The sequence below is a fragment of the Coccinella septempunctata genome, chromosome X, assembly GCF_907165205.1.
Source record: "Coccinella septempunctata chromosome X, icCocSept1.1, whole genome shotgun sequence".
NCBI classification, from domain to species: domain Eukaryota; kingdom Metazoa; phylum Arthropoda; class Insecta; order Coleoptera; family Coccinellidae; genus Coccinella; species Coccinella septempunctata.
Window position 1 is genome coordinate 8,192,820 of NC_058198.1, and position 22,014 is coordinate 8,214,833.

A 22,014-nucleotide genomic window follows, 5' to 3' on the forward strand; every position below is an offset into this window, starting at 1 on the left:
AATCTAGAGTTATATTGTGGGCGCCATCTCCTCGTATATATGTAATATTTCATTCTATTTGAGATTCTCAATGTCGGAGCTCTTTAAATTCATCATATAGCCATCTGTTGGGATAGCAAGGAAACACAATCCTCCATGAGATCAAATCCACGTAGTTTTCAGTTCATAAAATGGTGAATGTTCTATAGATTAACTAAGTACATATACGGGGTGTGATAGTTATCTCTGGCCAAATTTCACCTATAGCTAGAGTATGATCCAATCATCTTCCCTCGTAAAGTTATTCATGATTCTAATATTTTGTATCCGTTTACAATTTTTTATCTAAAAACATAGCATAGTGTTGTATGAAAATAAAACTTTAATTACTTTACAACGGAGAAGCAGCGGACCCTACTCTATAGGAACTTTTTTGTTGCAAACTGTCTCTATGAAATATTTGCCAGAGATAACCTGCACACCCTGTGTACGAATCTTTCATAAAGGAAAGTCGACAAAAAATTCACTTACTGGAGATGTCTAGGCAGGTACATAAAATCTCTAATAAAAAATATGGAATATCTCATCGTGACCAAAGCATTCCATATTTTTTTTTAAATAGTTGGTCATCAACTTCTTTGTTATCAGAAGAGGTTGCTTCGAATGTGGAAAGATCGGAGAGAAACAAATCATCATTACGAAATTCTTTATTGAAAAGATTACACATTACGATGAAATTCATCAAAACTTAAAGTAGAAACTTAAAACCTATGAGGAAGAACCTGAGGAACTAACCAACGTAACCTTTTCGGGTTCAATTGTGGAAATATATCCTCCTTGTTCTTCAGTACCAGATGAGGGATCGTCCTGCATTTCGGCGTGAATGTTGAAATTGTCGTATGGACCATTTGTTGATTGCTCGAGATCGATGTCCTTGTTGTGCAAAAATACAGGATGCCTATCTGACAAATCGCGGTCAGGTTCAGTCAGCGATTGCATTGGGGAAGAAAGGATTTTACTAAGTAAATTACTAATATTATTATTATCGATATTTTCAGTGGACGACGATGTTGGTGCAGCAGTTGTTGTCTTATATTTCCTGAAAAAGACGAAGTTATTAAATTTCTGACCATCGTAACGACAAGAGCAAACTTTTTCGAACCAATTTTATGCAATCTGAAAATATCCAGTTACTTAGAAATTCGTACATCAAAAAATAGATTCGACAATTTACAACAAAAACCAATAGGTATAGGTAGTATCGAGAAAAAGTATATAAAATATGATAAATATTCGTAACTACAAAAACCCTAAATCACAACCGTTTTTCAGCAAAAGTTCTTGGCAAATTAAAAAGGCATAAGGCAATGAGCCTGAAAACAACATTCATTTATGTCCCAGAATGTATGGATAAGACTGAAAATCCTCACAGAATTTTGTTTGAAGATTTCTACCATACTATTGATGTATACCTTGGTTACAAATGAATTTTCTTTACACTAGCTTCACAAAATGACATATTCACGTTTCATATTCATTCCTCAAAAAAATTGCAAAAGCATGTGCAGCATATCTATTGTTTAATACCATGAAGAATAATTTAATTTATAATAACCAAGGTATGAAGAAGTGTGGCAGCAATAGTTCAACATAAAAAATACATTTCCATAAATAAAATATTTTTTTATTTCATTCAAATGCTCCACCAGAGTACAACTAAAATAATTGTTATACACAGGGTGAGTCTCTGAATCATACAAATATTTTAACAGTAGATTCTTGAGGCCAAAAGAAACACTTTTTTTCTATACCATTTTTTCCGATTCGGCCCTGATAAAAAAATATAGCCATTTTGAATTATAATAATCAGCTGTGCCAACCCTGGAAAAACAAAATTACCTTCAGAATAAGGTAAACACAGCTAAATCTGTGAAACTACACATATGTGGATCTTTTCAACACCATTGTATTCAGCCAAGGTACCCAGTTTTTCAAATTTCCCAGATACTTCTTAATTTTTGAACATCAAATTACTCGAAAACGACGCATTATACGAGAAAATATGACGAATACTATTATTTTACAAACCGTTCAAATATTCATTATATAGTGTCCAATTTAATTTTAAGAGTTGGGTTCTTTGAATTTTTGCTATTTTTATGGTACGTAATGGTCGTAATGAGAAAACTGGAAGACGTAGCTGATATCTTGTGTTCGAAAAATATTCATCAAATGAATAAAAAACTATATTCCGAAATTCATTCCATTCGATAAAACCGTTTGTGAGATAGAACTGAAAATAACATTTGTTTATGGTTTTTCAACAGCCTGTATCTTTTAAACCGAGCTGGTTCGGAAAAAATGGTAAAGGAAAGAAGTGTTTCTTTTGACCTCAAGGATCTACTGTTAAGATATTTGTACGAGTCAAAGACTCACCCTGTACAATAATTATTTAAGTTGTTCACACTTGTGTTGTCCATTTATTCTGGAACATCCTGTATGAGGAATCCTCCCGAGTTGAATCTCCTACTTGTTAAGTACTGAATATTGAAGAATTAATGGCCAAATTCCTCAACTCACTATTATCTACAAGAGAGTACACATTGTGTTCACATCTTCTTGACGTTTATGATATATAATATAAGAAACTGGTTATGATGGGTTGTTGAACTCGTGAGGTGGATTTATTTGGACATGATGAATATGCATCAAGTTCGATAGGACATAGCTTTAGGTCCCCTATGATAAAAACAGTTAATGCTGATATATTCATATTTTCAATTCGATCCTGCGTTTATACCAATGAAAAAAATAATAATAATTCATGTTAGGTGATCGTTTTAGTTTGTATTTTGCCAGAATGGGGATGAATAAATGGAATGATGACTAAATGATTCATTTCCAGGTTACAAAAAGGCGTAAAAACTTGGATACATCATTTAAAAAAACGAAAAGCATATAATGAAGCAAATTGGGATTTTTTATGGACTATTTCTCAGTTCATCGAGTAATATGAGAATAATAGATTCAGAAGAATGTTAGTCCATAATAAATCTCCAAAAAACAGACCTAAGCCGGTTGTCGGTGAGCATTTCTTTCACATATGTAAACCTCCAACTTGGATCTGCGGTCGTACTTAAGACTAATTGGATAAAAAACTATGAAAAAAAGCCCGCTCCATCGGCAACCAAGCACCTGGGTGTTAGTAAAAATAAAGGAAGCTGTAGGACACCCTAACCCCAGATGAGTCGCTCACGTGTGGGCTCACCTTCTTACCCCTGCGCTGACGACACAGGAATAGAGCCATAATTGTAGTAGTAACAGCGGGTTTGCTCGCAGATGAAGTCTTTGATGCTCATGCAGTTATCGATTTTCCATTCGAAACTTGGGGCCTTTAGGGTGACGCATGCGCTGGATGCTCCACTCTCGTCGCTGGAAAAAAATTATCAGGTTTAAAAAGTAGAAAAGTAAGAAAAGGTGGTAATGTAGGATTTCCCAAATTTTTTTCCCTCATTTGGGGCCCTTGCTCATCGGTATCGGCACGACTTTTCATCAGTTCTTGAATTGACTGATGAGAATCGTATAAACCTTTATCCTTCTATAAGGTCAAAAAAGTCCACAGGTGTTCACATCGCATGAATTTGCCGGCTTATTGTGATCGCTTTTCAAAAAATCCATCGGCCTGGAACTGCGCCCAAAGTAGACAAATGATTTTGATTCTTATATGGTACGTAGCGTCGTCCTATTGAACATAAACATTACCCACGTCCATGTCTTCCTATTTTGGCCATAAAACTTCATTGATCTTAGTTCATTCTTCGAAACAGCCGCATCAGCTTAATTTTCAAAAACCGCACCAAACAGTTACAACTTGTGGAGATACAGGCTTTTCAATGATCATGTTTTGGTTTTCCAAGCCACAAAAGCTGTGATGATATGCCTCATAGCTCTTAATGAGGTGAAATTTTCATTCATTTCCAACGCCCAATATGCAAAGACCTATACTTGAACCATAAACTAAAATCATTATGATATGTCCGGTATAAAGGCCCAATGCAAAGAATATCTTAGAATGGACAATCCTAGGACTTCCTCCACACTGTAAGCTAGAGAAGCTATAGCAGCAATATAAGTTTGGCCTAGGCAAAACTTCTTCATTTTGAATTACTGAACTTTTCATCCATCACTGAGGAAAAAATTAGTTTGAGTTGAGTTTTTAATGGTTACCCTAGCTTTTTTGCCAGAAATGGATAAACCTTTTAACGCTGAGTATGATTTGGTCATTGATGGAGTTTTTATCCACTTTTTTCCATTATAAATCCTTATAAGGGTAAAACATTTTGAATACTTTTACTTGCCTCATGTATTTTGTGATCAATGACTGATTGATGTTCTTTCATCTTTTATCAATAACTACCCTATGGAAAAGACATGTTTCGATGCCTATGACAAAAACATCTATTACTCCTGAAGTATTTGTTGCTGATTTAAAAATACATAAAAAATCAAGAACTCGAATTCGATAAGTTCAATAATAGGCATATGTAGTAATTTAAAATGTTAAGAAAAACTCTTCATCATTGATTGAATCATCTTAGGCAACAAATGGTCTAGCCATTCCTGGCACAAAAAGTTAGGGCTACCATTTAAAAAATTCAACTTGACTCCTATCTTCGTAAAGGGTGCATGGCAAACTCCTCCTAAAATTCACATGAAAAGTTGGGCATTTTCAACGAAATGTCAAAATTGTGCGAAATTCAAATTTGAATATCTCGAAAACGAATGGATTGAATGAAAAAGAATTAAATATGCTGAAGTCAGAATGGAAAGGCCTTTCAAACGAGGTATCACTTACCCTATATTCCCTATTGAAAATATAGGGGTTGGGGTTGTAGCACTAAGGGTTGAAGAGATACGGCTTTGAATTTGATCTTAAAAGTTGACCGCCTAAAATCAAAAATCGACGTGTCCGAGCGTTTTTATATAATTCGGTTCTGCCGACCTACAAAGTAGCTGCTTCGTTGTCAATTGCCCAGTCTATGTGGAGCTTTACTTTTTACTATAAAGTACAGGAGTGCACCTAATTACTAAAAATAATTGAATTTCCCTGGGTTTTCCTTCTTTCAAAGTACTAAGAGACGAGCAGAAGTAATTTTTCAAAGGTCTAAGGGCCTATGGGATGAAATGTCATTGTACCCTGCAAGGGTTGCATCTAAGAAAGGGTTGATGTGTTTCAATCACAACCCAGCAAGGAGATGTGTAGCCCCCATTGATAATAAGTCGATGCGTTTCAAAATCGGCATATAAACCCAACTTTTTCGATAAACAAGGAGTATTTCCTCCTCTAGCAGAAGGATCCTTGGATCGGCAAGTCGTAAAGCCTCTTACGAAACATCCTCATCGTTGTCCTCTGGCACGGCATTCTGGTCGTTCCTCCGAGCCATCCTTAATGAGTTTAAGGAACGCGATCTCGTTTATGAGGAGCGAAATGATCCAAGTATTTCTTGATGATCTCCAAGCCACGGCGTTACTATGCCTTAAGGCAAGATGAGATCACTTTGGGCGCGGCAAGAGATCTTCGGAAGATCGCTAAAGCCTTGTCTGTCACCGTTTGCCGCCGTTGGCCGATGGCGGTCTAGGTCCTCTTTTTGTTTTTTCAGAAGGTCAACACTGCCGTCTGGGAATGGCGAGCGTCGGGATACCACGCTGGCTCTAATATATGCCCCTGGGGTATGCCTATAAAGATTGCTGTATATGGACTAAACCAACGGCCGAAGGACTACCACCGGCTGTCGGTTTTTGAGATGTAAATTTTGCACTTCGAATTCCACGCGCCGAGGTATTTCCCGAATGTATCATGATTTACGGACTGTTTCTTGCATGCGTCGGAACCGCCATATTTTTTTTCTCTTCGTTCTATGCGGGGACGACCAGTTCTTCCTCCCTGATTATCGTTGTTCGAAGATTTAATCTGCGGCGCGTTATTATAATCAGGCGATAACGATGGACATGGCTCGTTCTGCTTCAATGTATAGTATGTACCTATATAATTGATTGCCCATCTTGAACGTGGTTCACGATGAATAACATGCACCTATCGTTATTGTGCACGATCCTGTATCGATTATTGTTCAAAGAGTCTCACGACAAGCAACATATATTGTCGTGACAATGAACAAAGACGTATGGAAGACACACTGAAAAAGTTTCAGTTTTTCGTCTCTCCAACAATAGATAAATCATTGCACCTATCTGATTCGAGTATGGGCTATTCATTTTAGCAATGGCATGACGTCAAGGGGTGCAAACCTTGTTTCTAAAGCCTCTGTTGTCTACAGTCTGTGTGTTATACTCATGATATTCACTGAAATAGTTGTTATTCCACCAATTCGACAGAGGAATATATCAGTTTGTCGATTCGAAGAGAACTTGTGAAGAGGGATATTTCCAATGGTTATCAAACAACTTTGTGTCTAAGTTAACAAGATTGGTTTCGAGTTTTACAATGATGATGAGAGAACTGAAGAAATTACCTACTGTTGCCTCGATAGGAATAAACATTTCGAAAGGCTACGTTCAGTTTAAATTATGGAAGATGCTGTAGGTAGTTCCTGGCAAGAATCCAGTTAAAAAGAGAGAAAAAGTTGGTGGACAAAAGGTCATTAATTATACAAACAATACTATGTGTTTGTGAGTGACTCGTGGAGTTTCATAATTTATGACAAGAAAAACATTGTAGTTTTTGTAACACATAATCATCAGTACCAGGGAGTTGTGGAACTTCTGTTGAAAAATCATTTATGTAAATCATTTTTGTATTCCTTCTACATGTTATATTATTCCAAAAAAAAGTTGCCTCCAATTCTTCTAGTCATGGTGATCAAAGTATGAGTATTGTCATTGGCCTCTTTTCCTTCAATTGATTTTATCAAACTTCCTCAATTGTAATAGATATAAATTTGTTGAAACAGTCTCACGACAAGCAACATATATTGTCGTGACAATGAACAAAGACGTATGGAAGACACACTGAAAAAGTTTCAGTTTTTCGTCTCTCCAACAATAGATAAATCATTGCACCTATCTGATTCGAGTATAGGCCATTCATTTTAGCAATGGCATGACTTCATGGGGCCCAAACCTTGTTTCTAAAGCCCCTGTTGTCTACAGTCTGTGTGTTATAGTCATGATATTCACTGAAATAGTTCTTATTCCACCAATTTGACAGAGGAATATATCAGTTTGTCGATTCAAAGAGAACTTGTGAAGAGGGATATTTCCAATGGTTATCAAACAACTTTGTGTCTAAGTTAACAAGATTGGTTTCGAGTTTTACAATGATGATGAGAGAACTGAAGAAATTGCCTACTGTTGCCTCGATAGGAATAAACATTTCGAAAGCTTACATTCAGTTTAAATTATGGAAGATGCTGTAGGTAGTTCCTGGTAAGAATCCAGTTAAAAAGAGAGAAAAAGTTGGTGGACAAAAGGTCGTTAATAACACAAACAATACTATGTATTTGTGAGTGACTAGTGGAGTTTCATAATTTATGACAAGAAAAACATTGTAGTTTTTGTAACACATAAAAATCAGTGCCAGGGAGTTGTGGAACTTCTGTTGAAAAATCATTTATGTAAACCATTTTTGTATTCATTCCACATGTTATAGTATTCCAGAAAAAAGTTGCCTCCATTGCTTCTAGTCATGGTGATCAAAGTATGAGTATTGTTATTGCCCTCTTTTCCTTCAATTGATTTCATCAAACTTCCTCAATTGTTATAGAAATAAATTACTGTGATTTAAAAGTGTATGGAGTTCATTAGCAAAGTTCCTATTTCAAAAATGTAACCAATTTTGAATGAGTAACATATGGCTAATTGTCACTTCTAACTTTGTCACTGAAACCCATGGTTTCTTTCGCATTATTCAACATGAAACTAACATTCTAGTCCATCAAATTGTTGTTGACGTCATGCCACTGCTAAAATGAATCTACTATAGTAAAAAGGTGCACTCTTTTATTGATGAATAAAACATTTAGTTCTGAATACGTCTAGACGTCTAAAAAGTGTTCTACCTCTTCTCATGAATTCTTATGTTTATAACAAGAACAGTAGCAAAAACCCAGTCCTAGTTTGTATTCCATTCACATTGATAGACTGATGCACTTCCAATTTTGCAAAGATTCGAGTGAACCATTTTCCCAAATGCAACACACGAATCATAATCATTATAGATCCTTTTATGTGATAACTTCCTCTTCGAATCACCTCGTAGAATAATAAACAGATCAAGTGTGTTGACCCCCTCAGCGATTTTAATTGGGAAAACCCAAATGGTGGGTCCCCCTGGCAAAGATGCAAATTGATAACCGTTATAGTTTGAAACGGAAGGAATGATAATGTAATTTTTTTTTATTCAGCGGTAGAGTTGCAAAAACCTAATTTCCATGATACTTTGTACATAGCATTATATTATTATTACAAAATGAATGAAAGCCTAATACTCATGATTGTTTCAGATAATGTGAATTAAAAGAGAATTAAAATAGAGTAATGTGAAAGATCACTGCAGGTGTTGAAAAATTCAGAAGAAACATGACTAACTAGACTTAAATTTAGATATAAGAGATATATATATTATTATTATTTTATTTTCTTGTGTTCCAAAGAAAACCCATCATTATTGCCAGAAAATTTCGATAATCAAATGAAGAAGATGAAAAAAACTGTCCCAAATTTTTCAATCAATAAAAATTGAATAATTTTCAGTTTTGCCATATACATAAAGGAGTTTATTCACCTTTCTCTAGCAGTTCTTTGAGGACTAGTGCTACCAGGAACATTAGGAGCTACAGGACTCTCGGGATCTTCGATTTCAGTCTGTTTCATATAGTTGAATGTAGCATTGAATGGTAAGCCAGTGCTCATCCAGAGGAACATGTTTGTGCCCAGTCTGTTTCCAGACGTCCAGAAGTCGTATTTATTGAAACCTGCAATGAAGTTTCTCAGCTGAATTCTCATAATATGAAATGAAAAAATTTTAACTTTCGTTATTGGGGAAAATTCAAGCAAACTTTTGTTTCATGGATGCTTACCTGCATTACTTAAGTACTGCGTTATAGAATCTGCTTTTTCTTTGGTTTCAAACGAAACCAATTGTAATCCTAACGACCTACAATACTGATAAGCTAAGAAGAAATTCAGTTCTGGTGAATATGGATTCATTCGACTAACAAAATATTGGACTCCATCTAATTGTATTGTTGTGATCCTTTGCCCTGCAAAAAAAAAAGTATACATTACTTTTTCTATTGTATATGGTTGTATTGTTTTATTTATTTTGAGTTCAATGACGAATACTAGGAATGACTGATATTCAAAACATGCCTTTTTCGTAATTGATCTAGAATATTGAATCACAATTACAAAAATTAATGACTGTCCTCTCATATTTCATCGATTATTACATTACAAAACAGCATGTTTTTCGATAACATCAATTGAATGTTATTTCCCTTCAAAATACATAAAAAAGTTAAGCCATTCCATCCCTATACTCATACTCAGAAAGGGTTGTTGAAAAAACAATAAATGATCTAATCATTCTCAGTAACAAAAGGTTGATCCATCTATTATCCTAAACACGAAACAATTGTACTGGACACGTGGGTAAATTGAAATAAAATTGACCTACTAAAGCAAAGTGAATACCGAATATATGAATGAACTCACTCTGTATAGACTATTGAAAAGGTAATTGAATGAGGAACCAATGTGTTCGAAAGTTTCATATGTTCAATTGTACGTTAAATAAAGTAAAATTTACTATTCACTTTGGGCTTGGCTTTTGGGAACGAAAAAAAAGTGCTCTTTTCAGTTTCTCAATTAGACTCAAAAACCATACATTTTCAACATAACACAATCACAATTTTCTGTAGGGAATCGTATTCACAATCGGAATAGCTCCTTATGTAGTCAAAAACCTCGATTTTTCCAACTGAATTTTCATTCTTTTTCAAATTTTTTTGGAGTGGAGTGTATCTTCAACAATCATTGGCAATGATTTGGTATTCGTTCAAAATTTTAATCATCATTAGATGATCCAGGGAAAAAAGCTAATGTTCTATACTGAATCATAAGTTGTTCAATTTGAAAGAGCCTATATATACGCAGCTTCATCCACGCTCCAGTTCCAAGCAATCCAGATTATCATACTCATCCTGATTCGTTATACGCATTAACATATCGCCCCACAACGTGACAAGGCTATTAAAATCATATTATGCAACTTCGTTGACCAGAACTTTATGCTCCATTGGAAGACCGGAAGAAATTCAACAAACTATTAGCTCAACATTTTCTTCAGATATGAAACTTCTAAACTATCTCCAGCAAGAATGTCTCAATGAAATATTGTTTCCCTTCTTCACAGAAATCACCTTAGCAGACATGAATTGATGATGATGTTTTGGGATGACGCTAAGGGTGTAATTATCTGTGAACAGAATTTCCAACGATGTGAAAGAGGATGCGAATGTGTCTGACTGTTTAATGGCATATTTGCATAAATTTATGGCAGGTATCAGGAAATGCCTTCGCGTGTTTTGAATAAACAACCAAATGGAGAATATGCTAATAACAAAAAAAACAGAAAAAGGAAACAAAAGGCGGATAGGAAACAGATAAGTATATCTGAATACATATGAGTAGGTACAATGTTCTTCGGACTTCTTCATTGAGACAGGAGATCCAGCAAAATTGAGAAGATTTTTGTCGAAAATTAGTAAAACACTCCATTCATCAGTAACATAAGCTAAAAGAGCTGTACGGTACTGTCAACATTTTTCGATAACCCTCATTGTTTGAAGAACTATTCTTTTATCAAAGATTACACAAGTTTTCTGCGATAAGAGGATAATCTTCATCATCATGAACGAGTGAAGGAATATATTATCTCATGTAACGTCTTAAAATGATGTCACAGTAAGGATACCTACATTTGACTTCAGTTGATTCTGAGAGATCTCAATGGTACCTATTTTAAAAGGTGGTCAGAACTTCAGAAGCGTATTATACCGATAAAATAAAGGTAACTTTGCTATATCAACTATGTTGTGTCTAGTGCTTTTTCAGTACAAAGAAAAAATCAAAAAATTTGAATAGTAGTTATTGCATGAATGTATCTCTACTATTATTATTTATTATAATGGATATGCAGTGTTTGGAGATACTTTTCCTTCCCTGTATGAAAGGCTAGACAAGCACTGCAATATATTTAGAACAACCCTCTCTTTTATTCTTTGTTTTCTTTATTGTTTGTTAGAACCGCTTTTTTTTCGTGAAATTATATATTTTTAATGTTTTCCAGATTTTTCCCTCAAATAAGAGATGAAGTTGATTCAGTGAAATTTGTAGCCTTTTTCTAATAAAGCAGATTTCCATGAACAAGTTCATCATTGTATCCGCTGTTTCTTGCTAAAATTGCAGGACATCCGCTTTTTTATCGATCTTTCTTTAGAGGAACAGAAAATAGTCTATGCATGGACAAATGAGTTAAACCAATTCTTATTTCCGTTGATTGTTTTTGGACTCTCGTTTTCGATTATGATTAAACCTGATGTAAAAGTTGGTTTTCTATAAATTTCAACTGAATGAATCTTTCTGATCTAGTTATTAATATTAATGAATATAATGCTTAACCAAAATGTCTAAGGTTAATTGGCAAAAAATCAATGAACGAAAAGAAAAATTTACACTACTCAAAAACAGAAAAAGTATACAGAAATAAGGACGAAGGGCACAACATGAAATTATCCAAATTTATATTCTATACGTGGTAACCTTTTTATCATTTCAGTACCTTCAATCAAATAAACCTTGTGGATTGGGGTCTTCAATTCTAAAAAGTTTTCTACTTAATCTAAGCAACCATTACCTGAACACCACCAAATTACATGTTAGATAAGTAGATACACTGCTGCTGCATAAAAACCATCAGCTTCGTTCTTGATCGAAAATCACGAAAAGTAACTCTATCACCCAATTGAGAACAATTGCACCAGCAATTCCAAGAGGAAATTGCATGTGCTCTTCCATGATAATAACCGTATACACGTGAAAAAAAATGAGTTATAAATAGACTTGAACACCGTAAAAGAGCTGAGCTGAGAGGTCAGCCTCCTCTTCAATGTCGAAGAAATTTTGTTTGCATCGATTTCAATCACGCTGAACTCTCTGTTTTGAGCCTCATCTCGAAATTAAAACCGGTGAGTCCACTTTTATAAACGGACTGAATTCATTCAACTTTAACTATCGCAATCTTCGATTTGTCCGTCTTCGTTCTTTGTTGTTTCAACAGGTTCAATGTCTCTTACATGCGAAGAGCAATGCGTGGAAATAAAATAGTAAAAGGTCCACATTATTTCAGTGGAATTCGCAGACTGTAGCCAGAAGCGGAATCTCAACGGAACCTTCTTATTGCGGTGGCCTTATAACTCGACAGAAATCCATTGTGCCCTATGATATAGGCATATACAAGGTGTCAAACTGAATGGAAATACGAAATCATCACTGGGTAGAAAAAAACTGGAAAATACTATTGTGGAACTATAACTATACCACCCAGGAATAGTTATAGTAAGTTGCAGCTTATATGGATCTCTTTTACGTTCATCTGATGATATTTTCTCCTCCTTTTGGTGACTGTGGTCCAGATAACAAATACCACTTCAAGATAATACGTGCATGTATATCTGGTAAAATCGTTTTTGTAACTTTTCTTGAGGTAAGTTGATATACTCAGATCAACTAGAGTAGAGAGAAGAGCTATCTCAAGACTTTAGTCACTCTAGCATGAGAATATGCATGCACACCACTGGAATCTTCAAAGAAGGACCAGACGAAAGACAGCAATTTCAGGTGAGAGGGAGTTAAGCTGTTTCACCTTCAAGCAATGTTCATTGCGTGCTTGTTAAACAGTATATTCAGTTGTCAAATGTCTGTAATTTTCGAATTTTGCTTTCCACCTCAAACCTACAATTTGGAGAGAAGCTGGGAGAATTCTTGTCACTCGTTTTAGTTGCCAAATTTATCTACAGTGATTTGGAGAATGTACAACTTTATGTCATTATGTAAAAACAATTTTCTTACAATTTTTTTCGTATTGTAATCCACAATTCTGAAAGTACCAAAATGAATCACAGTTTTCTTATCAGTATTTTCTCTGACACATAATTTTATTGCCACTAAACAGTGGCAACTGATTTACTTATTTACACAGTATGCTTCAAGGGAAAACCAAATTTGTTTCAAATTTAAATTTGAATATCTCAAAAACTAATGGATTGAATGAAAAAAAAATGAGGATGGTGAGCTCAGAATACAAAGGACCTTTCAAATAAGGTGTCATCTTCTATTCAAAATATAGGGGTTGACGTTTTAACATTAAGGGCTGAAGCGATACACTTTTGTATAATTCGGTTCTGTCGATTTACAGAACCGCTGTTTCGTTTTCAATGCCCTATTCTGTATATGTGTGACTGCATATTCAGATAGGCTTTCCATTTCAAAAATTACAATAGAAGCGAAGAATGGTTGTAGAATTATGGTTCACTGAATGATGATGCCGAAATGATCAAGCCAAGGCCATTTCAAGTTCAAGGAGATATTTTCCACATCAAGATCGCTATAAACGATAATAATCCATCTTGACTCACATCTAGATTGATCTTGAACATTTATACATCGACACAGCGGTTCCCAATCGGTTAAGCAAGGGACCAAAAATGTTAAAGTACATCGGAAGATTGAACTTAAAATAGGCTGAAACTGGGGATATACCGATCAGTTCCACTAGGGTATAACTTGTGAAGATTGAGAATAAAACAGGATTCCAAAAACGTTTTGGAACTTCTGCATATACTCATCCAGATCGCTCGGCAATAACACACCGAGATTTGGTAGTTAACTCCTTTAAACTGACAAGTGTTCATTATCATTGCCTATATAATATGATGTCATTATCAGTCTCAAACTGGCGAGCTCAACTCCGAACCTTCTTCACCAACCGATTCTTCAATAAATTATTCAAATATATTCAAATTCGACTATAGGATATTATTTGTAATTTACGAAACATGCCGATGAATCAATGACCGGATGTATCCAGGGGAAGTAAGATCCAACGACTGAATGATAATTGGTGAAAAATGGAGGACTTTTTACATTTGGAAAAAAAAAGATCGAACATTGTGAATTTTGAATCCATGAAACGTGGATACGCTTTGCTTCATAAAGAATTTTTTGCATGTGAAAATGAATTCATGATACGAAAGTTAACAGGGATGGATTTATCACAAGAAAAATAAAATAAAATATAGGTTAGATAAGGTTTTTGAACGATTTTAATGGCTATTGCTATCACGAGAGTCATTTATGGTGGATGAAGGTGAAACTACTTCATCGTAATCCATCAGAAGATGCGAGATAGCGAAATATGGTGATGGTTCATTAAGCTCATCATGGTACAAGTTCAGTCAGTTCTTGTATTCTTCTCTAATAGCCTAAACGTAATTTCGTCAATAAGAATATATCTTTATATACGCAGACACACTCAAATTAGTATTCAACTGAAGATGAGTTTGCTGGAAAAATGACACAGGTAATCAAACTGTACGAAAAGTTCATAATTGCCAATTTAAACTTCAAAAGCGCTCGTGAATAGGTGCATAATTCGCGTTTTTTTTTCACTTCCTGAGATCTATTAGTGAAAACTGGAAATAGATAGTAAAGATTATTTACGAGTGTTACGTTCAATTAATGATTCAAATGAGTGACCACTAAATGCAATAAAACCTTAAAGTTCCTATTACTTGACACCTCACATCTCAAAATGTGTGCATATTTGACCTCCTGTTTCTTCAGGAAATATGTATTAATGTTTTTTGGCAAGGAAGCACCTTCTGCATTTTTACAGTAACTTGTGTTACAACCTGTATGTACAACATGGATTTTACAGGATTTAAGAAACAACTGTGAAAGTTTTTCGAATTCTTACTCTCAACTGAGATAACCCTTGGAGGGATGAATTGTGGAAAAAGTGATATAAAGTTTCAATTATTTCAGGGTGTAATTTCTTGGCCAAAAATAGAAGTATTTTTTTCGAATCCTGAACCCTCTAAAGGATCAAGTGATCTCACCATTCAATTATTTTCTTTAAAACTACTCAATTCAGACAAAAATTTTCCAAAATTGAATTTCCATTCGAATTTTTTTTACGAATATCTGAAATTATGCAATAATTTATGGGGAGGGCTGTTTCTTTCAATCCCATGTATATATCGTAAGAAATTTGAAAAATACTGGTAGGTACTTGTAGCATTTATATGATATATTGCGAGTTTTTTTAAAACTATATGTCTAGGTATGTATTTTGTTCCAGTTAAATTTTTGGACAAAATATCATGAAATTTTGCAGTTGTTTTATCTGCATAAAAACTTTTATTACCTGAGCGAATCTCGAACTAGGAAATTATATCATTAGTACTGTAATGGGAGATTAAAAATTCCATTGGTGTTAAAGCTTTTCGATAAGGGGTAGGTACTATATTTTTGCTTTTTGTACCAAATGTCGCAATTTATCTTTAGTGATTTCTGAGAAAAACCATGGGTGACAAACGAGTCCAAATTTAGAGTTTTGAAGAGAAATATTCGTTTTTTCAAGGCTATTTTTTAATTCGACTATAATTATTGGATTATATTGTTGAATTTTTTCAGCGTGCTTCATTTCTAATATTTTTTGTTTATAATGTACTTCCTCGCACGAACAAATCTATAATGGATCGCTGGATACTTAACATTTTTACAGCACCATGTTTTATTATAATAAATTTATATTTTCATTCATCAGTGGTATGGATACTTATTATATTATATTTATTTTTTTAAAAATATTTTCCGGGTCAATAGAGATCTGGCAGATTTTTTGTCTTGGTTAAATATTTCGAATACGACTTAATTTTTAATTGAAGAACATAAAAAACTGATTTTTGGAACCAGTCTTCTGATAATAGTTTTTATGAATTCAGAGTATTCGTTCATTTCATCTCCAAGGTGTAATATACGAAATATTTACACTGAAATATTTCCTAAGCTCACCCTGTACAACATCAGATTTATTACGGGTGTACATAAGAGTAATTCTGTAGTTTTAGAAGAGTATTTTTTTCAAATTTGGAAAAATTATCGCAATTAAATCTGGAAAATTGCTGATAACAGCTAGGACTTTCGTGCCACAAGGGAAAATGAAAAAAGCTGAATTTTCAGATGACCAAACTGAATGAAAAATGGTAACTCACCTCTGGACACGGTGGCGAAAAATAATAGGATTGCGGAGATTGAACAAAGGTGACGGGACATGTTTGTTGTTTTATACACGACTATATCGCGCTTGTTGTGGCCGCTAACTGAAAGAATCTTCATTCGTTTGTTGTTTTTGTGCCCCGGTGGTTGGATGCAATAGCCCCCCCCACGATAACCATTTACCTATTATGAACTTGTTTGAGTTTATTTTTACCATCTTCTTTGAAACCACTTACCCATACACCGTTTGAGTCTGCATCATCGTTTATCTTTTTATTTTTCTAATTTTATTGCAATGTAGAGGGAACGAACAGGCTGGACGAGAATGCATCATTCCCGAGGATTATGAATCTATTGGTGCTAAGTATAGCTCGATTTCGATCAGCTGTGTTCGATTGTAGATATTTATTTCTTCGGAAACGAATGCGCGATTTTTTCCAGACACGAGGCGATTCGTAGAATTGGAAATGAAGAGGTGTTGTCTTTTTCTTTGTGCCAAACGGAAATCGGCGTTTATGGATAAGCTTTGCTCGTCCTATTGTAAAGGATTCTGATGTTCTTTGAGGGGCAGTGGCTATAAGTGTTTCGTAATCTTTGTAGCTTCGCAAATATATCGAGTAATGAGAATAAATTCAACGAATTCTTCAAAAATGTTCTGATTATTGAGTTTTTCAAAAAAGTTTGTCAAAAATCGAACTTTTTCTTGGAAAGTTGTGGATTTGAAGCTTGAACAATTTTGCCAGATGAATTTCGAAATGATAGTAAACTTTTACATCAGTTTTAAAAGCAGAACTGAATCATATTCAATAACCAATTATATAATTTTTGTAAATCAAGGAAAATTATGTGAGAGGCAAAATACGCTTCGATTTTTCTTCAAACAAGGCTCAAAATATCGAAATGAATTAGATTGAAAATGAAAATAATACCAGGTTAATGATGAAGAGAAGCAATGCTGATATAAATCAACACTTGATAGTTCATTCACTATTCGTTATTCTTTGCTGAATGGTTGAATTGATCTTGTGTTAAAAGTTATGGGTACACTTAGCAATTTTTGAAACAATGTTTCATAAAAAGACGCATTCAAAATGTAACTTCGGATCATAGTTTATAGAAAAATCTTCTAAAATTTTCCCTTGACATTTCAGATCTTTCCTTTAACTGTTTTCTTCCTGTGTTTCGGACGTTGTGGAAAAAAACCCTTTAAAAGTTTCAAGAAAAATTCATATGCTACTACCAGATATCCTTATTCGATATTTAGGTATAAGATTCTTCCAAATCTGTTATTTCAGGATAAAATTTTCAACATTGAATAGTTTCGTCCTATACATATATGATTGAAAACTCACCCTCATTAATCATTCTGAAAAACTATAGATTTCCTTTCAATCTTAATGTGGAAAATCCAAAACGTTTCATACTATCGTTATCTTGCGTTATATTTAACTCATATGAGATATTTTTTCACAAAGAAATCATAGGAATTTTTCTTTCTTTTTCGAGGATATTTCCGATAAGATGGTTACTCCCAAGAATAATACTAAGAAACGATAGAGGTCCTTTCAATCTACATCTTGAAAATTAGAGACGTTAAATTATTTCATTATTTCACGAAATATTTCACTTCCATCAACATATTTTCATGAAGGAAAATCATAGGAAACTTTTCACAGTGTTTCGAGTATGTTTGAAAAAATATTGGTCACTCTAATGAAGCATTCTCAGTAACAATAGGTCGATGGCCATTAAAATAAACTTTTTCTCTCTCTTTCTCTAGGTTTTCTTTTAATTATAAGATTTTTTTGTACAAGAAAATAATCAAAATTTGCTTTGTCTTCGACAAGCATTCTCATTCTTTGTTTACTGTTGAATGTTTGTAGAAGAGAATATATGCATTTATCTATGAGAAATTAATAAGGAAATGAAAAATAACTAACGAAAAGTGACAGGAAAATAGCACATATTTTTGTGGACAATTATAACGTTAATTTGCCTCTGAGTCTTGTTATTTTTCCTATACTCAACAAGCACCCATCATAGTATTCAGTTTTGTTCGTCCTAGTTTCAATTTTCTTCAGTCAAACCACCTATTCAACCCATTCTCAGTCTTCTCGCTTTATGCAGTTTTGTTGTCCCTTTGAGAGGAAAAGCCTCTTCAAGGCAAACCCTGAGAGGGACTGCGCTCCCAGAGGTGTGGAACTCCTAGGTTTCTGTTTGGATACTCACTAAAAAACCTCTCACATATTGAGATTCTGCCTTTAGAGGGTCCCTTAACAAAAAAGATAAGCTTCAAGGGATTTTTACTTGATTTCTGCACGCCAATACCTCAGCCAGAGTTCTGCAGGACGGAAAATAATCTTCAATTCAGTTACAAAGTTAGATCTCATTCCTCCTAAACATAATATGATCGAAACCACAATCAAAACTGTATTTCGTGTGGGTCTCACCAATTCGAACATTAAATCGTTATGTTTTTAACTTTTCTGTTCTTCTTTCATCACCACATTATTTTCAGCAGGGTAGAAAAATTTTACGAAAAAAATCCTTCGAGGTCTTTGTCTGTCAGAAATATAACTAGCTCTATTACATGGATCTGTTTTGTTGTTGGAAAAGCTTAATTCCTGTATATGCGAGTTTTATCATTCTCGACCACTGCTCTGGAAGCCCATATATGGCTGGTTCTTTGTCTACCATAAACTTCTGTCAGATGGAAGTAGTGATTTCGGAGCACCACATTGTGTCTTTATATACCCTGATGGAACATCGACTCTACAAGCAGACAGGATATATGGATAACTGTTTCCTGCTGAGCATAGCATGCCCTGCAAGTTGTTGGGTGTCCACTTTCGTTATATTCTTCTTTTGCCATTTGGTATTCTTCACTCCAAGCTATAACAAAACCTTCCAGTTTCCAACTTTAGCTCGACCGACTCATGATCTATTTTTATATGTTGGATATTCTAAGTTTCCCCAAAGCTCTCCTTCCAGCCTTGAATAGAAAGGATCCTTGATTACTGATTTCATGCTCAAGAGTGGGTCTTCACTTCTCAAATATCCTTATTGCCATTTCCAACGTTTCTTGATGGTGTTGGTATTCCAAACTTTGCAAGCTCCTGCCTCCCTGAACTCGGAGAAGGTATATCCTTTGTATCGAAGAGTTAGGATGTAAGATTACGATTCTGTTCATCACTCTTCTGGTGGATCTGTTGTAGAGGTCGGTCGGCTAAACCTTTCAGAAAAGCGCCCAAATTTATCTATTGTTCTTTTACCCTACTCAATCAGTTCCTAAGGAGATCATCAATTACTCTGGCATTCTCCCTAGGAGCTTTCACGATGCCTTGAGAACTATATGAAACATTTTTGACCCAAGTGTTTGTTCCTGAGGCAAGCTCCAGGCATTTGCCACTATGTGCTCGGCACCATATGGATCATTGTAGATTGAAGATTTAAGGAGGGTTACGTTGCAGAGCAACCTCAAGATCTATTCTGCCCACCATCAAAGCTATTTTCGCCACTATCTTATCTACAGCTCGCTATCTAGTTCCAAAGTTCTGAAGAAGTCCAGTATCTGGTATGACTTGAAGGAAAATGCCTCGTGCAAGTTTCTCGTCCAAGGCATTTTTCTAACAATGGCTAGTTATTTACTGACCAAAGCGTTTTTTCCGTTGGGTTGCAATCGAGAGGCTTTCCGTCACCAGGTGATCTCTGGAGTCTCTATGGCTTCATGGCTGTGAGAAATCCAGTAAGGAGGTCTAGCATATATACACTTGCTAAGATCCAGATACTTATATTCCTAGATCTTTCTGTGTTAAAGCTGCCAAGGAACTTTTTAGAATGATCCAACCTCGGAAGATTCCGCCAGAGCCTTTCTCTTTTAGTTTTTTCCTTGTCCTGAAATTATTTCTTGTTTCTTGTAGGTACATTTTCCAATACCACAAAAGAGTGCCGGGCCACTGAAAAGAAGCTTGTTCTCCTTATATACAAATGCATGTGTTTACCTCTTCATTACCTTTTATTCTCGAGTGACTGGGAATCCAGATGAAACAGACCATTGTTATTCTTGCCTATTTCAATGATTTTTCTTCGGAGCCATATACCATCGTTCATCGCATTGCTGATAGTTTAATTCTTTTTGGATTCATTGCAACGATTGGACGTAGCGGCCTAACGATAGTGAGTATCTAGTGCCAGCCCTGAATATTCCCGCACCAGTCCCTGTCGTAGTTTTCAAACCATCTGTATACCATGTAATGGTATTCCTTCTGAGGATTTAGGTTCTACATGACCAGACTCAAACTTCTCCAGTGAGTGCAAATATCTAGGTGTTATCCTGGACAGCCAATAATCAACTGGAAGGAACACATGCATAGATAAGACTCTTTCCAGAGCCACGGCCACCATGTGGGCTTGCAAAAGACTCTTTGGAAAGACATAGGGCATGAAACCGAAAATGGATTTGTGGCTATACACAGGAGTAGTACGTACGCCCTATTGTCACCTATGCGTCTATAGCATGGTGGACTAAAACCGAAGAGATTACTTCACGCAAACGGTTTCTAAAACTGCAAAGGCTTGCCTGTGTTGGTGTGTTACGCGGGAGCTATATACGCACAGCTCCTACTCCAGAGCTTGAACCCATACTAGATCTAGGGTCATTGTGGTGTTGAAGGAAATGAATTTGCAAAAAGAGCATCAAGTTTCACACTGTTGGACCTGGAGCCTTTTGGTGGGCTTGGAAAAGACCAATATAGGGCAACGATCCAACAATGGGAGTTGAACAACAGAATAAACCTCTGGAGAAACACTCCTGGACTTACTCAGTCAAAGAAATTCGGAATGATTTCACCGACCTACACCAGAAAGCTGCTGAAGCTAAGCTAAGCTCTTGATGGTGGGACTGCTGACGGGGTACTGTCAGCAGATGCAATTTGTAGGCTCTGTAGATCAGAAGCAGAAACAGCTGAACACATGGTGTTCAAGTTTAAAGAGCTGGCTGACCTTAGAACCATTCATATATGGGGAATCCGGTCTTGGATACTCACGAGGTAACGGCCAAGGCTCTTATTTAGGAGCCTTCTTGGGGATGTTGTCGGTTTTATCAACACCACTGACGTTAGCCTGGAAGGCTAACCGAACCACAACGATCCCCGTTCAAATGAATAAATAAATGAGGATTTAGGGATGGGTTCCCTTTACAATATTTTTACTCAGTTTCGTAGTTTCTGGATGCTGGTTTTCTTTTGTGATTTCGTTACTGGGAAAAACCGCTGATGGGATGTACTTGATCAGAGACTCTGGTATTCCTTATTCTCCCATCACCATCATTCATACTTCCTAGTGAAAGTAATGGAGGTGATCTTCGAGGGATTGAGTTTTTCCTCCACTTATCAATGATACTTAGGTACTTGGACATAATGAACACGTGAAACAGACATGGCTCAGAAATCTGTACATTGCTCATCTCACCATATTAAACCGATGTATCAGGAAAACTATTGGGTGTTCTTTTAAGCCACTTATTTGTGTGTATGTGTGGATTATGAAACTACCGAGCTAATTAAATAGGATTATGCGGATCTACAGTGTAAGGAAAAATATTATTGATTTTGGTGGGAATCGGAAGAACAGTTTTTGAGTTATCGAAATTATTTGAAATTTTTTTTATGGCCT

General features: G+C 35.3%; 1 protein-coding gene across 2 annotated transcripts; it reads right to left on the reverse strand.

Annotated features, from left to right (window-relative positions):
* Positions 1-671: 671 nt before the first annotated feature.
* Positions 672-16,495, reverse strand: LOC123321527. 2 transcript variants are annotated; one of them, XM_044909181.1, is made up of 5 exons: positions 16,338-16,495; positions 9,078-9,260; positions 8,783-8,972; positions 3,256-3,411; positions 672-1,078 (listed from the first exon to the last, which is right to left on the reverse strand). In XM_044909181.1, exons 1-5 carry the CDS (start codon positions 16,459-16,461, stop codon positions 748-750), a joined length of 984 nt encoding a protein of 327 aa, XP_044765116.1. In that variant the 5' UTR covers positions 16,462-16,495; the 3' UTR covers positions 672-747. The 2 variants fall into 2 exon arrangements, with proteins under 2 accessions (XP_044765116.1, XP_044765117.1); XM_044909182.1 differs by having other exon boundaries at positions 942-1,078; positions 3,248-3,411.
* Between the last annotated feature and the right edge of the window lie 5,519 nt (positions 16,496-22,014).

What these genes read in the sequence shown, in the direction of transcription:
- LOC123321527 (XM_044909181.1), bottom strand. Translation starts at nt 16,461, where the DNA reads ATGAAGATTCTTTCAGTTAGCGGCCACAACAAGCGCGATATAGTCGTG. An exon ending in TTTCGCCACCGTGTCCAGAG is followed by an intron (nt 9,261 to 16,337) that starts GTGAGTTACCAT and finishes TTTTTTTTGCAG; the next exon opens with GGCAAAGGATCACAACAATA. An exon ending in CCTGTGTCGTCAGCGCAGGG is followed by an intron (nt 1,079 to 3,255) that starts GTAAGAAGGTGA and finishes CGTCTTTTTCAG; the next exon opens with GAAATATAAGACAACAACTG.